This window comes from Neoarius graeffei, chromosome 3, assembly GCF_027579695.1.
Source record: "Neoarius graeffei isolate fNeoGra1 chromosome 3, fNeoGra1.pri, whole genome shotgun sequence".
In the NCBI taxonomy this organism is placed as follows: domain Eukaryota; kingdom Metazoa; phylum Chordata; class Actinopteri; order Siluriformes; family Ariidae; genus Neoarius; species Neoarius graeffei.
This window is the reverse complement of record NC_083571.1, coordinates 98,200,542-98,215,732: the sequence shown is the minus strand read 5'-3', so window position 1 is coordinate 98,215,732 and position 15,191 is coordinate 98,200,542. Positions and strand designations below refer to the sequence as shown.

Here is a 15,191-nt window from a genome sequence, read left to right as displayed (position 1 = left end):
AGAGAGGAGAGACGGACGGAGGGACAGAGAGAGAGAGGAGAGACGGACGGAGGGACAGAGAGAGAGAGAGGAGAGACGGACGGAGGGACAGAGAGAGAGAGGAGAGACGGACGGACGGACAGAGAGAGGGAGGAGAGACGGACGGAGGGACAGAGAGAGCGAGAGGAGAGACGGACGGACGGACAGAGAGCGAGAGGAGAGACGGACGGAGGGACAGAGAGAGAGAGGACAGACGGACGGACGGACAGAGAGCGAGAGGAGAGACGGACGGACGGACAGAGAGCGAGAGGAGAGACGGAGGGACGGACGGAGGGAGAGACGGAGGGACGGAGGGAGAGGCGAGACGGACGGACGGAGGGAGGGAGAGGCGAGACGGACGGACGGACGGAGGGAGAGACGGACGGACGGACGGAGGGAGAGGAGAGACAGACGGACGGACGGACGGAGGGAGAGGAGAGACGGACGGACGGAGGGAGAGGAGAGACGGACGGACGGAGGGAGAGGAGAGACGGACGGACGGAGGGAGAGGAGAGACGGACGGACGGAGGGAGAGGAGAGACGGACGGACGGAGGGAGAGGAGAGACGGACGGACGGAGGGAGAGGAGAGACGGACGGACGGACGGACGGACGGAGGGAGAGGACGGACGGACGGACGGAGGGAGAGGACGGACGGACGGACGGAGGGAGAGGACGGACGGACGGACGGAGGGAGAGGACGGACGGACGGAGGGAGAGGACGGACGGACGGACGGAGGGAGAGGAGGGACGGACGGACGGAGGGAGAGGAGGGACGGACGGACGGACGGAGGGAGAGGAGAGACGGACGGACGGACGGACGGACGGACGGAGGGAGAGGAGAGACGGACGGACGGACGGAGGGAGGGAGAGGAGAGGCGGACGGACGGACGGAGGGAGAGGAGAGGCGGACGGACGGACGGAGGGAGGGAGAGGAGAGGAGAGGCGGACGGAGGGAGGGAGGGAGAGGACAGGCGGACGGACGGAGGGAGGGAGAGGAGAGGAGAGGCGGACGGACGGACGGAGAGGAGGGACGGACGGACGGAGGGAGGGAGAGGACGGACGGACGGAAGGAGGGAGAGGAGAGACGGACGGATGGAGGGAGGGAGAGGAGAGACGGACGGACGGACGGACGGAGGGAGGGAGGGAGAGGAGAGACGGACGGACGGACGGACGGAGGGAGGGAGAGGAGAGACGGACGGACGGAGGGAGAGGAGAGACGGACAGACGGACGGAGAGGAGAGACGGACGGACGGACGGAGAGGAGAGACGGACGGACGGAGAGGAGAGACGGACGGACGGAGAGGAGAGACGGACGGACGGAGAGGAGAGACGGACGGACGGACGGAGAGGAGAGACGGACGGACGGAGGGAGGGAGGGAGGGAGGGAGAGGAGAGACGGACGGACGGACGGACGGAGAGGAGAGACGGACGGACGGACGGAGGGAGGGAGAGGAGAGACGGACGGACGGAGGGAGGGAGGGAGAGGAGAGACGGACGGACGGAGGGAGGGAGAGGAGAGGCGGACGGAGGGAGGGAGGGAGAGGAGAGGCGGACGGACGGACGGAGGGAGAGGAGAGGCGGACGGACAGAGGGAGGGAGAGGAGAGGCGGACGGACAGAGGGAGAGAGAGGAGAGGCGGACGGACGGAGGGAGGGAGAGGAGAGGCGGACGGACGGAGGGAGGGAGAGGAGAGGCGGACGGACGGAGGGAGGGAGAGGAGAGACGACACGGACAGACAGGCAGCGAAAGTGATACGACACGGACAGACAGACAGGCAGCGAGAGAGAGACGACACGGACAGACAGACAGGCAGCGAGAGAGAGACGACACGGACAGACAGACAGGCAGCGAGAGAGAGACGACACGGACAGTCAGACAGGCAGCGAGAGAGAGACGACACGGACAGACAGACAGACAGGCAGCGAGAGAGAGACGACACGGACAGACAGACAGACAGGCAGCGAGAGAGAGACGACACGGACAGACAGACAGACAGGCAGCGAGAGAGAGACGACACGGACAGACAGACAGACAGGCAGCGAGAGAGAGACGACACGGACAGACAGACAGACAGGCAGCGAGAGAGAGACGACACGGACAGACAGACAGACAGGCAGCGAGAGAGAGACGACACGGACAGACAGACAGGCAGCGAGAGAGAGACGACACGGACAGACAGACAGGCAGCGAGAGAGATACGACACGGGACAGACAGGCAGCGAGAGAGAGACGACACGGACAGACAGACAGGCAGCGAGAGAGAGACGACACGGACAGACAGACAGGCAGCGAGAGAGAGACGACACGGACAGACAGACAGGCAGCGAGAGAGAGACGACACGGACAGACAGACAGGCAGCGAGAGAGAGACGACACGGACAGACAGACAGGCAGCGAGAGAGAGACGACACGGACAGACAGACAGGCAGCGAGAGAGAGAGACGACACGGACAGTCAGACAGGCAGCGAGAGAGAGACGACACGGACAGTCAGACAGGCAGCGAGAGAGAGACGACACGGACAGACAGACAGGCAGCGAGAGAGATACGACACGGACAGACAGGCAGCGAGAGAGATACGACGGACAGACAGGCAGCGAAAGAGAGACGACGGACAGACAGACAGGCAGCGAAAGAGAGACGACACGGACAGACAGACAGGCAGCGAAAGAGAGACGACACGGGACAGACAGGCAGCGAAAGAGAGACGACACGGACAGACAGACAGGCAGCGAAAGAGAGACGACACGGACAGACAGACAGGCAGCGAAAGAGAGACGACACGGACAGACAGACAGGCAGCGAAAGAGAGACGACACGGACAGACAGACAGGCAGCGAAAGAGAGACGACACGGACAGACAGACAGGCAGCGAAAGAGAGACGACACGGACAGACAGACAGGCAGCGAAAGAGAGACGACACGGACAGACAGACAGGCAGCGAAAGAGAGACGACACGGACAGACAGACAGGCAGCGAAAGAGAGACGACACGGACAGACAGACAGGCAGCGAAAGAGAGACGACACGGACAGACAGACAGGCAGCGAAAGAGAGACGACACGGACAGACAGACAGGCAGCGAAAGAGAGACGACACGGACAGACAGACAGGCAGCGAAAGAGAGACGACACGGACAGACAGACAGGCAGCGAAAGAGAGACGACACGGACAGACAGACAGGCAGCGAAAGAGAGACGACACGGACAGACAGACAGGCAGCGAAAGAGAGACGACACGGACAGACAGACAGGCAGCGAAAGAGAGACGACACGGACAGACAGACAGGCAGCGAAAGAGAGACGACACGGACAGACAGACAGGCAGCGAAAGAGAGACGACACGGACAGACAGACAGGCAGCGAAAGAGAGACGACACGGACAGACAGACAGGCAGCGAAAGAGAGACGACACGGACAGACAGACAGGCAGCGAAAGAGAGACGACACGGACAGACAGACAGGCAGCGAAAGAGAGACGACACGGACAGACAGACAGGCAGCGAAAGAGAGACGACACGGACAGACAGACAGGCAGCGAAAGAGAGACGACACGGACAGACAGACAGGCAGCGAAAGAGAGACGACACGGACAGACAGACAGGCAGCGAAAGAGAGACGACACGGACAGACAGACAGGCAGCGAAAGAGAGACGACACGGACAGACAGACAGGCAGCGAAAGAGAGACGACACGGACAGACAGACAGGCAGCGAAAGAGAGACGACACGGACAGACAGACAGGCAGCGAAAGAGAGACGACACGGACAGACAGACAGGCAGCGAAAGAGAGACGACACGGACAGACAGACAGGCAGCGAAAGAGAGACGACACGGACAGACAGACAGGCAGCGAAAGGGAGACGACACGGACAGACAGACAGGCAGCGAAAGGGAGACGACACGGACAGACAGACAGGCAGCGAAAGAGAGACGACACGGACAGACAGACAGGCAGCGAAAGGGAGACGACACGGACAGACAGGCAGCGAAAGGGAGACGACACGGGACAGACAGGCAGCGAAAGAGAGACGACACGGACAGACAGGCAGCGAAAGAGATACGACACGGGACAGACAGGCAGCGAAGGAGAGACGACACGGACAGACAGGCAGCGAAAGAGATACGACACGGACAGACAGGCAGCGAAAGAGATACGACACGGGACAGACAGGCAGCGAAAGAGAGACGACACGGACAGACAGGCAGCGAAAGAGACGACACGGACAGACAGACAGCGAAAGAGACGACACGGACAGACAGACAGCCAAAGAGACGACACGGACAGACAGACAGCCAAAGAGACGACACGGACAGACAGGCAGCGAAAGAGATACGACACGGGACAGACAGGCAGCGAAGGAGAGACGACACGGACAGACAGGCAGCGAAAGAGATACGACACAGACAGACAGGCAGCGAAAGAGATACGACACGGGACAGACAGGCAGCGAAAGAGAGACGACACGGACAGACAGGCAGCGAAAGAGACGACACGGACAGACAGACAGCGAAAGAGACGACACGGACAGACAGACAGCCAAAGAGACGACACGGACAGACAGACAGCCAAAGAGACGACACGGACAGACAGGCAGCGAAAGAGATACGACACGGGACAGACAGGCAGCGAAGGAGAGACGACACGGACAGACAGGCAGCGAAAGAGATACGACACGGGACAGACAGGCAGCGAAAGAGAGACGACACGGACAGACAGGCAGCGAAAGAGATACGACACGGACAGACAGGCAGCGAAAGAGATACGACACGGGACAGACAGGCAGCGAAAGAGAGACGACACGGACAGACAGGCAGCGAAAGAGAGACGATACGGACAGACAGGCAGCGAAAGAGAGACGACACGGCCAGACAGGCAGCGAAAGAGAGACGACACGGCCAGACATGCAGCGAAAGAGAGACGACACGGACAGACAGGCAGCGAAAGAGAGACGACACGGACAGACAGGCAGCCAAAGAGACGACACGGACAGACAGACAGCGAAAGAGAGACGACACGGACAGACAGGCAGCGGAAGAGAGACGACACGGACAGACAGGCAGCGGAAGAGAGACGACACGGACAGACAGGCAGCCAAAGAGACGACACGGACAGACAGACAGCGGAAGAGAGACGACACGGACAGACAGGCAGCGGAAGAGAGACGACACGGACAGACAGGCAGCGGAAGAGAGACGACACGGACAGACAGGCAACGAAAGAGAGACGACACGGACAGACAGGCAGCGAAAGAGAGACGACACGGACAGACAGGCAGCGAAAGAGAGACGACACGGACAGACAGACAGGCAGCGAAAGGGAGACGACACGGACAGACAGGCAGCGAAAGGGAGACGACACGGACAGACAGACAGGCAGCGAAAGGGAGACGACACGGACAGACAGACAGGCAGCGAAAGGGAGACGACACGGACAGACAGACAGGCAGCGAAAGAGAGACGACACGGACAGACAGACAGGCAGGCAGCGAAAGAGAGACGACACGGACAGACAGACAGGCAGCGAAAGGGAGACGACACGGACAGACAGACAGGCAGCGAAAGAGAGACGACACGGACAGACAGGCAGCGAAAGAGACGACACGGACAGACAGACAGCGAAAGAGACGACACGGACAGACAGACAGCCAAAGAGACGACACGGACAGACAGACAGCCAAAGAGACGACACGGACAGACAGGCAGCGAAAGAGATACGACACGGGACAGACAGGCAGCGAAGGAGAGACGACACGGACAGACAGACAGGCAGCGAAAGAGAGACGACACGGACAGACAGACAGGCAGCGAAAGAGAGACGACACGGACAGACAGGCAGCGGAAGAGAGACGACACGGACAGACAGGCAGCCAAAGAGACGACACGGACAGACAGGCAGCGGAAGAGAGACGACACGGACAGACAGGCAGCGGAAGAGAGACGACACGGACAGACAGGCAGCGGAAGAGAGACGACACGGACAGACAGGCAGCGGAAGAGAGACGACACGGACAGACAGGCAGCGGAAGAGAGACGACACGGACAGACAGGCAGCGGAAGAGAGACGACACGGACAGACAGGCAGCGGAAGAGAGACGACACGGACAGACAGGCAGCGGAAGAGAGACGACACGGACAGACAGGCAGCGGAAGAGAGACGACACGGACAGACAGGCAGCGGAAGAGAGACGACACGGACAGACAGGCAGCGGAAGAGAGACGACACGGACAGACAGGCAGCGGAAGAGAGACGACACGGACAGACAGGCAGCGAAAGAGAGACGACACGGACAGACAGGCAGCGAAAGAGAGACGACACGGACAGACAGGCAGCGAAAGAGAGACGACACGGACAGACAGGCAGCGAAAGGGAGACGACACGGACAGACAGACGACACGGACAGACAGACAGGCAGCGAAAGGGAGACGACACGGACAGACAGACAGGCAGCGAAAGAGAGACGACACGGACAGACAGACAGGCAGCGAAAGAGAGACGACACGGACAGACAGACAGGCAGCGAAAGAGAGACGACACGGACAGACAGACAGGCAGCGAAAGAGAGACGACACGGACAGGCAGACAGGCAGCGAAAGAGAGACGACACGGACAGGCAGACAGGCAGCGAAAGAGAGACGACACGGACAGACAGACAGGCAGCGAAAGAGAGACGACACGGACAGACAGACAGGCAGCGAAAGAGAGACGACACGGACAGACAGACAGGCAGCGAAAGGGAGACGACACGGACAGACAGACAGGCAGCGAAAGGGAGACGACACGGACAGACAGACAGGCAGCGAAAGAGAGACGACACGGACAGACAGACAGGCAGCGAAAGAGAGACGACACGGACAGACAGACAGGCAGCGAAAGAGAGACGACACGGACAGACAGACAGGCAGCGAAAGAGAGACGACACGGACAGGCAGACAGGCAGCGAAAGAGAGACGACACGGACAGACAGACAGGCAGCGAAAGAGAGACGACACGGACAGACAGACAGGCAGCGAAAGAGAGACGACACGGACAGACAGACAGGCAGAGAAAGGGAGACGACACGGACAGACAGACAGGCAGCGAAAGGGAGACGACACGGACAGACAGACAGGCAGCGAAAGAGAGACGACACGGACAGACAGACAGGCAGCGAAAGAGAGACGACACGGACAGACAGACAGGCAGCCAAAGAGAGACGACACGGACAGACAGACAGCGGAAGAGAGACGACACGGACAGACAGACAGCGAAAGAGAGACGACACGGACAGACAGACAGCGAAAGAGAGACGACACGGACAGACAGACAGCGAAAGAGAGACGACACGGACAGACAGACAGCGAAAGAGAGACGACACGGACAGACAGACAGCGAAAGAGAGACGACACGGACAGACAGACAGCGAAAGAGAGACGACACGGACAGACAGACAGCGAAAGAGAGACGACACGGACAGACAGACAGCCAAAGAGAGACGACATGGACAGACAGACAGACAGACAGCGAAAGAGAGACGACACGGACAGACAGACAGACAGAGACGTAAAAGACACACAGACTGAAGGAGAGACACACAGACTGAAGGAGAGACACACAGACTGAAGGAGAGACACACAGACTGAAGGAGAGACACACAGACTGAAGGAGAGACACACAGACTGAAGGAGAGACACACAGACTGAAGGAGAGACACACAGACTGTTGATTTGAACTATGACCCCGAAGTTCAGTGAGAAAACGTCTGCATCAAACCAAAGGCTGTTAACTGCTCCAACCTGCTCTACCTACAATCAGACAGCATTTATACAGATATTGTGGTAAAACATCTCCACTCTGGAAGCCACTTTAACTTCTCACCGCTGCCCTCGAGGCAGAAACACAACACCGCGCTTCATGCTGAAAGTTCCCAGCAGCTCGAATCTACTGTAAGAGCGCCGGAGTTCACTTCTTCAATAAAGGACAGTGTCCGCTTTAAACCAGCAGGGGTCCTGCCTCACAGCGCTCTGCCGCCTGCCTGCCTGCCTTACACCGTTTGTTGTGTGAAATTGTTATAAGTAGTTCGGAACACAAAGTGAACAGCAGCCGGTTTGAGTGTGTTGTGTTTCTCGGTGTGTGTGTGTGTGAGTGAGTGCTGTCAGGTGCTTCAGTCCGTGACAAAAGCTCAACTTGCTAACTAGCGCGGCTAGCTGAGGTTAGTTCCTCAGTCTCAGGCACAACAGCAACACAAAGGGAGAACTTGGGGGGCACCGAGTCCAATAAACTAGTGAGCTAGCAAGCTATTCTGTGTTTGTTTTTGTTTTTCTAACTGGAAAAATGTCCAGCTACGATAAAACATGTCGCGTCGCTCACAAATATTGAATGTTTTTAACAAATGTTGTCACTCGTTCAAGGCATTCGTAAACAAAAGAGGTAAAGCGAGCTGGCTATCAATGAGGGACATCAATCTTCAGGCCAAACTGGATAGCTTAGCTTAGCTTAGCATAGCTCGCTATAAGCAAACTGGCTTAAGCAGCCGGGCTGTGAGGAAAAGCGAGCCGGCTCTTACATGGTTGTGTTCTTCCAAGTTTGGGTTGTTCCTAAGAGAAGACCTCGTCCGACCGGAGATGACAGGGCTGCATGACTGGAGCTGCGTGCCTTTTCTTGTGTTCACCATGTTTTTTTCTCTGCCGTATTGTTTCCTCTCGGCTCTGTCAGTTCCCTCTGTATTGACTGTCTCTCAGCTAGAGAGCCGAGGCGCCATTTCTCTCGCTCACTGTCTCCCTCTGCTGTTGGTCAGGAGAAAGCAGCCAGCACACCACTTCCGCCTCGACCAGCTCTCTGTCACACAGTCACAAACTCGTGTTTGTCTGAGTTTACCAACCGAATATACACTAAAAAGGGCCTGTTCTGCATGGGAAAGTCATTAAAACAGTCTCAGGAGAACCTTACAGCACAAGAAGCCTTTATTTGTCTCACAGACTTAAAGCAGATATGCAGAACTTTTCTTTTTTAGTCAAGTCAACTTTATTGTCAAATATGCTATACATGCTCGACATACAGCACAGATGAAATATCAGTCCTCTCTGACCCACGGTGCAAACAGGCAATGCAATAAATAAAAATAGAATAATTGAAAAAAACAAACAATATAAACACTCTAGATAGGAACTAGACATAGACTAAACACTCAAACAATATAAACAGTGTAAACACTAGATAAGAACTACACACAGACTAAACACTCAGACAATATAACAGTATAAACACTCTAGATAGGAACTAGACATAGACTAAACACTGACAATATAAACAGTATAAACACTCTAGATAGGAACTAGACATAGACTAAACACTGACAATATAAACGGTGTAAACACTAGATAAGAACTACACACAGACTAAACACTCAGACAATATAACAGTATAAACACTAGATAGGAACTAGACATAGACTAAACACTCAAACAATATAAACAGTATAAACACTCTAGATAGGAACTAGACATAGACTAAACACTCAAACAATATAAACAGTGTAAACACTAGATAGGAACTAGACATAGACTAAACACTCAAACAATATAAACAGTATAAACACTAGATAGGAACTAGACGTAGACTAAACACTCAAACAATATAAACAGTATAAACACTCTAGATAGGAACTAGACATAGACTAAACACTCAAACAATATAAACAGTGTAAACACTAGATAGGAACTAGACATAGACTAAACACTCAAACAATATAAACAGTATAAACACTCTAGATATGAACTAGACGTAGACTAAACACTCAAACAATATAAACAGTATAAACACTAGATAAGAACAAGACAGACTAAACACTCAGACAATATAAACAGTGTAAACACTAGATAAGAACTACACACAGACTAAACACTCAAACAGACAATATAACAGTATAAACACTCTAGATAGGAACTAGACATAGACTAAACACTCAAACAATATAAACAGTATAAACACTCTAGATAAGAACAAGACATAGACTAAACACTCAGACAATATAAACAGTGTAAACACTAGATAAGAACTACACACAGACTAAACACTCAGACAATATAACAGTATAAACACTCTAGATATGAACTAGACGTAGACTAAACACTATGTATACATACATATACACACATAAATTGGTTCAAATAACCAAACAGTCAAGGGCACTTGAGGTATAGCAGGTAAACATGAAATAAGCAGTATAAACAAACTAGCAGCTGTTAAGATGAGGTAGTGCGGAATAGTTACTATCTACTCAGAAATGCATTTCTGAGTAGATAGTATCTTCATCCTTGACTCTTATATGCTGCATAAATAGGAAAAATTATATATTTTTTCGCAGTCCAGTTTCCATCAAATCGTGCGCTCTGATTGGCTCTCGAGCGGTCCGGAATCCTACGATCCAGACCCCAGTTACGGACCTTTGGCGACTCGCTCGGTCACAACAGCAACAAACATAGTAGCAATTTTTTGTCAACATTTATTTTCGCATTTCTCTGTATAATAGTATTAATTTTACAGACAGTGGTCACAGTGAAAGTGCGTTTTACTACCCTGATGAGGACGAAATAAAAAAAAATTTCAAGAGGATGCCGAAAACAAGCTTATAGCAGGTTTGTTCTAAATATGGTTTCCCTTTCGGGCACTCTTATTTTCTGTTAGAATTTGGTAAAGAAAAAAATATGTTATTTACCAGCTTAAGGTCGGTCCATATCGTGAAATACTGTGACCGAGGTCTTGAAAATACTGACCAAGGCCTCTTATGGACCTCCCAGCTGGTAAATTATGTATGTATGTACGTATGTGTCAGTATTCAAGGCCGAGGTCACAGTATTTCACCATACGGACCGACCTTAAGCTGGTAAATAATATATTTATTTTTTTCTTTACCAAGTTCTAACAGAAAACGAGAGTGCCCGAAAGGGGAAACCGAGCCGAGCCGCCGTTTTGAATCCTCATTCACGGCCGTAATGCAAATGGCTTCCTCCTCGGTATACAAATGCACTTCCATGGCAGGAAAAAAACTACATTTTGCCACCTATGTAGTCCCTTATTTATACAAAATTGAGTCATTCAGGATTCAGCCATGTTTTTGCTCGGCTTTAACAACAGTTACAGGTTTTTAGCTTTCTCCTGAAATGTTTTATTTTATTTCTTCTTCCTCAGGGTAGTAAAACTTGCTTTCGCTGTGAAGACTGTCGTTATCGCTATCCATGATGTAAAATTAATGCTGTTATGCTGAGAAATGCTGGCAAAAATGTATAAGATTTTTGATAAAAATCTTATAAAAAAGATAAATGTTGACAAAAAATGCTACTGTGTTTGTTGTTGTTGTGAACGAGCGAGTCGCCAGAGGTCTGTAACTGGGGTCCGTACCATAGGATACGGACCCGCTTGCCAGCCAATCAGAGCACAGGATTTGATGGAAACCAGACTGCGAAAAAAATATATATATAAATTTATATATAAGAGTTAAAATCAACCGCAAAGTTGGCATTCGAGCTGCCCCGCTGAGCCAGCCAGCCCTGAGTGCATGACGTCACAGCGGTAACCGGTTTTAAGGCTGAGGCCTTTGACAGCTATAGACCAAAGTCATATAAATAAAATTTTATGGTGAAAGTAAGAAATCCCGTTACCGACTTGCTCAACTAAGACTGATTTGGCTTCACTGATTGTGGGTTGACTCTCATTAAAACAGGATAGGTGTTGTAACTTATGCAACATACATGTACATGCATGCATTTTCACTGATAAAATGTAAAAGGCTAATTAAATAATCAGATGAACTGAGACAATCACATTCTGAAGCAAATTAAATAATCTTATACCGGTAACTTAAACACACAATACAAGTTACATGTATTCATCTAAATGCAGGTAAACAACCTGTTGTTTTTGTTGTTTCTTCATCCAAATGAGAGTCGGAGCTTACCCGTCTGTGTTCTCACTCAATCGCCCGATCGTGTGGCCGATTGTTTTGAAACAATCTGACTTTCAGTTGTTCGTTCAGTTATCCATTCATTCGCTTCTTCCACGTAAGGGCAAGATGGCAGCGATATCCAGTTTAGAAATAAGACGGCTGCTCCACTCATTCTCTATTTTCTCCATTCACTCAGACCACTACCTATATGAATCATTTTAATTGTAAAAATTACTATATTAGATTTATTGTTAACACAAAACTATTCGGGCGGCACGGTGGTGTAGTGGTTAGCGCTGTCACCTCACAGCAAGAAGGTCCTGGGTTCGAGCCCCGGGGCCGGCGAGGGCCTTTCTGTGTGGAGTTTGCATGTTCTCCCCGTGTCCGCGTGGGTTTCCTCCGGGTGCTCCGGTTTCCCCCATAGTCCAAAGACATGCAGGTTAGGTTAACTGGTGACTCTAAATTGACCGTAGGTGTGAATGTGAGTGTGAATGGTTGTCTGTGTCTATGTGTCAGCCCTGTGATGACCGGCGACTTGTCCAGGGTGTACCCCGCCTTTCGCCCGTAGTCAGCTGGGATAGGCTCCAGCTTGCCTGCGACCCTGTAGAAGGATAAAGCGGCTAGAGATAATGAGATGAGAGATGAGACAAAACTATTCCTGTGCCATTCTTGAGGTCTCAAGGCATTTATAAACGAAAGTGAGGCCATATGCTTTAAGCGCATAGTGAAATTTAACCCATCTGAAGCAGTGAACACACACATATACCCAGAGCAGTGGGCAGCTACGCTACAGCACCCGGGGAGCATTTGGTCCCCTTTTGTTGTTATCATAACCTCCACTCTTCTGGGAAAGCTTTACAGTAGATTTTGCAGTGTGACCGTTGGGATTTCTGCTCACTCAGCCACATGTGCATTAGTAACATCAGGCACTGATGACAGGTGAGGGGGTCTGCGGTGCAGTTGGTGTTCCAGTTCAACCTGAAGGTGTTCAGAGGGGTTGAGGTCGGGGTTCTGTGCATGTCACTTGAGTTCTTTGACTCCATCCTTGGCAAACCTCATGGACTAAGCTTGTGCACAGGGGCATTGTCATGCTGAAACAGGTTTGAGCAAGGCCTCAGTGAAGGGAAATTTTAAACTTCCGATACAATTGTGTGCTTTGTGGCAACAGTTTGGGGAAGACTCTCATATGGGTGTGACATAACAGTTTAGCAATCATTTTCGTGGTTTAGTTCATGTGTCATCTGTATCATCCATCCATTATCTGTAGCTGCTTATCCTGTTTGACAGGGTCGCAGGCAAGCTGGAGCTATCCCAGCTGACTATGGGCGAGAGGCGGGGTACACCCTGGACAAGTCGCCAAGTTATCACAGGGCTGACACAGAGACAAACAACCATTCACATTCACACCTATGGTCAATTTAGAGTCACCAGTTAACCTAACCTGCATGTCTTTGGACTGTGGGGGAAACCGGAGCACCCGGAAGAAACTTACGCAGACACGGGGAGAACATGCAAACTCCATACAGAAAGGTCCCCGTTGGCCACTGCGCTCGAACCCAGAACCTTCTTGCTCTGAAGCGACAGTGCTAACCACTACACCACTGTGCCGCCCCCATCTCTATCATAAATATGAAAAAAATTATAAATAGAAATAAAAAAAGACAACAAAAGGGATAAATGACTGCTTAATGAATAAACAAAATAGACAATGTGATTTTTAAAGGAGCATATGTATGAATGCATTTGCAGAGACATTCATTCATCACCAGGAAGCACTTTATCCTGGTCAGGGTTGTGGGCTCCATAGTCAATCCCAGGAACACTGGGAATACACTTTGGATGGCACTCCAGTCCATCACAACACAATTTGTTGAAATATTGGATCATAATTGAATTTCCTTCTCTTCTTTCGGCTGCTCCCATACGTTTAGGGTCACAACAGCAGATCTGTTCCGCATTTGTTCCGATTTGGCATAGGTTTTACACCGGATGCCCTTCCTGACACAACCCTCCCCAATCTATCCAGGCTTGAGACGGGCACTAAGTATGCACTGGCCTGTGCAATCCCAGTGGCTGGGTATTTTACCTACTCTGCATGTCTTTGAACTGTGGGGGAAACTGGAGCACCTGGAGGAAACCCAGACAGACACAGAGAGAACATGCAAACTCCACACAGAAAGGCCCCCGTCGGCCATGAGGTTCGAACCCGGAACCTTCTTGCTGTGAGGTGACAGTACATTACAGGCATTTAGCAGACGCTCTTATCCAGAACGACATACAACATGGGCGGCAATGGTGGTATAGTGGTTAGTACTGTCGCCTCAAAGCAAGAAGGTCCTGGGTTCAAGCCCAGCAGCCGGCGAGGGCCTTTGTGTGTGGAGTTTGCATGTTGTCTGCGTGGGTTTCCTCCGGGTGCTCCGGTTTCCCTCACAGTCCAAAGACATGCAGGTTGGCGGCTCTAAATTGACCGTAGGTATGAATGTGAGTGTGAATGGTTGTTTGTCTCTGCGTGGTTTGTTATCAGCCCTATGATGACTTGTCCAGGGCGTACCCCACCTCTCGCCCATAGTCAGCTGGGATAGGCTCCTGCGACCCTGTAGAACAGGATAAGAAGCTATGGATGGATGGATGGATGGATGGATGGATGCAAAAGATGCGTTTACTCTGGCTGTTCTTTCAATGAGTCCATTTTCTGTTCAGGGCGGCACGGTGGTGTAGTGGTTAGCGCTGTCGCCTCACAGCAAGAAGGTCCGGGTTTGAGCCCCGTGGCCGGCGAAGGCCTTTCTGTGCGGAGTTTGCATGTTGTCCGCGTGGGTTTCCCCCACAGTCCAAAGACATGCAGGTTAGGTTAACTGGTGACTCTAAATTGATCGTAGGTGTGAATGTGAATGGTTGTCTGTGTCTATGTGTCAGCCCTGTGATGACCTGGCGACTTGTCCAGGGTGTACCCCGCCTTTCGCCCGTAGTCAGCTGGGATAGGCTCCAGCTTGCCTGCGACCCTGTAGAACAGGATAAAGCGGCTAGAGATAATGAGATGAGATGAGATGAGATGAGTATTAAATGAACTGAAGTAAGGGAATGTTTTATTGGTCACTTTTTTGACAATCCACCCACCATCCACTGACTTACGCACACGATAGACCTTTAAAACATGCTTTAAGAAGAAGAAGAAGAAGGAAAGATATTTTTTCGTGTCCTGTTGTAGGTTAATTTGTAATCTTCACGTCATATGGATGTAGCGCGTGGTGTG

General features: G+C 51.8%; 1 protein-coding gene across 3 annotated transcripts in view; it reads right to left on the bottom strand.

Annotated features, from left to right (window-relative positions):
* atad2b (ATPase family AAA domain containing 2B) overlaps positions 1–8,765 on the bottom strand; it is a 299,539-nt gene extending 290,774 nt beyond the window's left edge. For all 3 annotated transcript variants that reach the window (XM_060917745.1, XM_060917747.1, XM_060917746.1), the window contains exon 1: positions 8,564–8,765. In XM_060917745.1, coding sequence (XP_060773728.1) covers positions 8,564–8,671 — 108 coding nt within the window. In that variant the 5' untranslated portion in view covers positions 8,672–8,765. The remainder of the gene's footprint in view (positions 1–8,563) is intronic.
* Between the last annotated feature and the right edge of the window lie 6,426 nt (positions 8,766–15,191).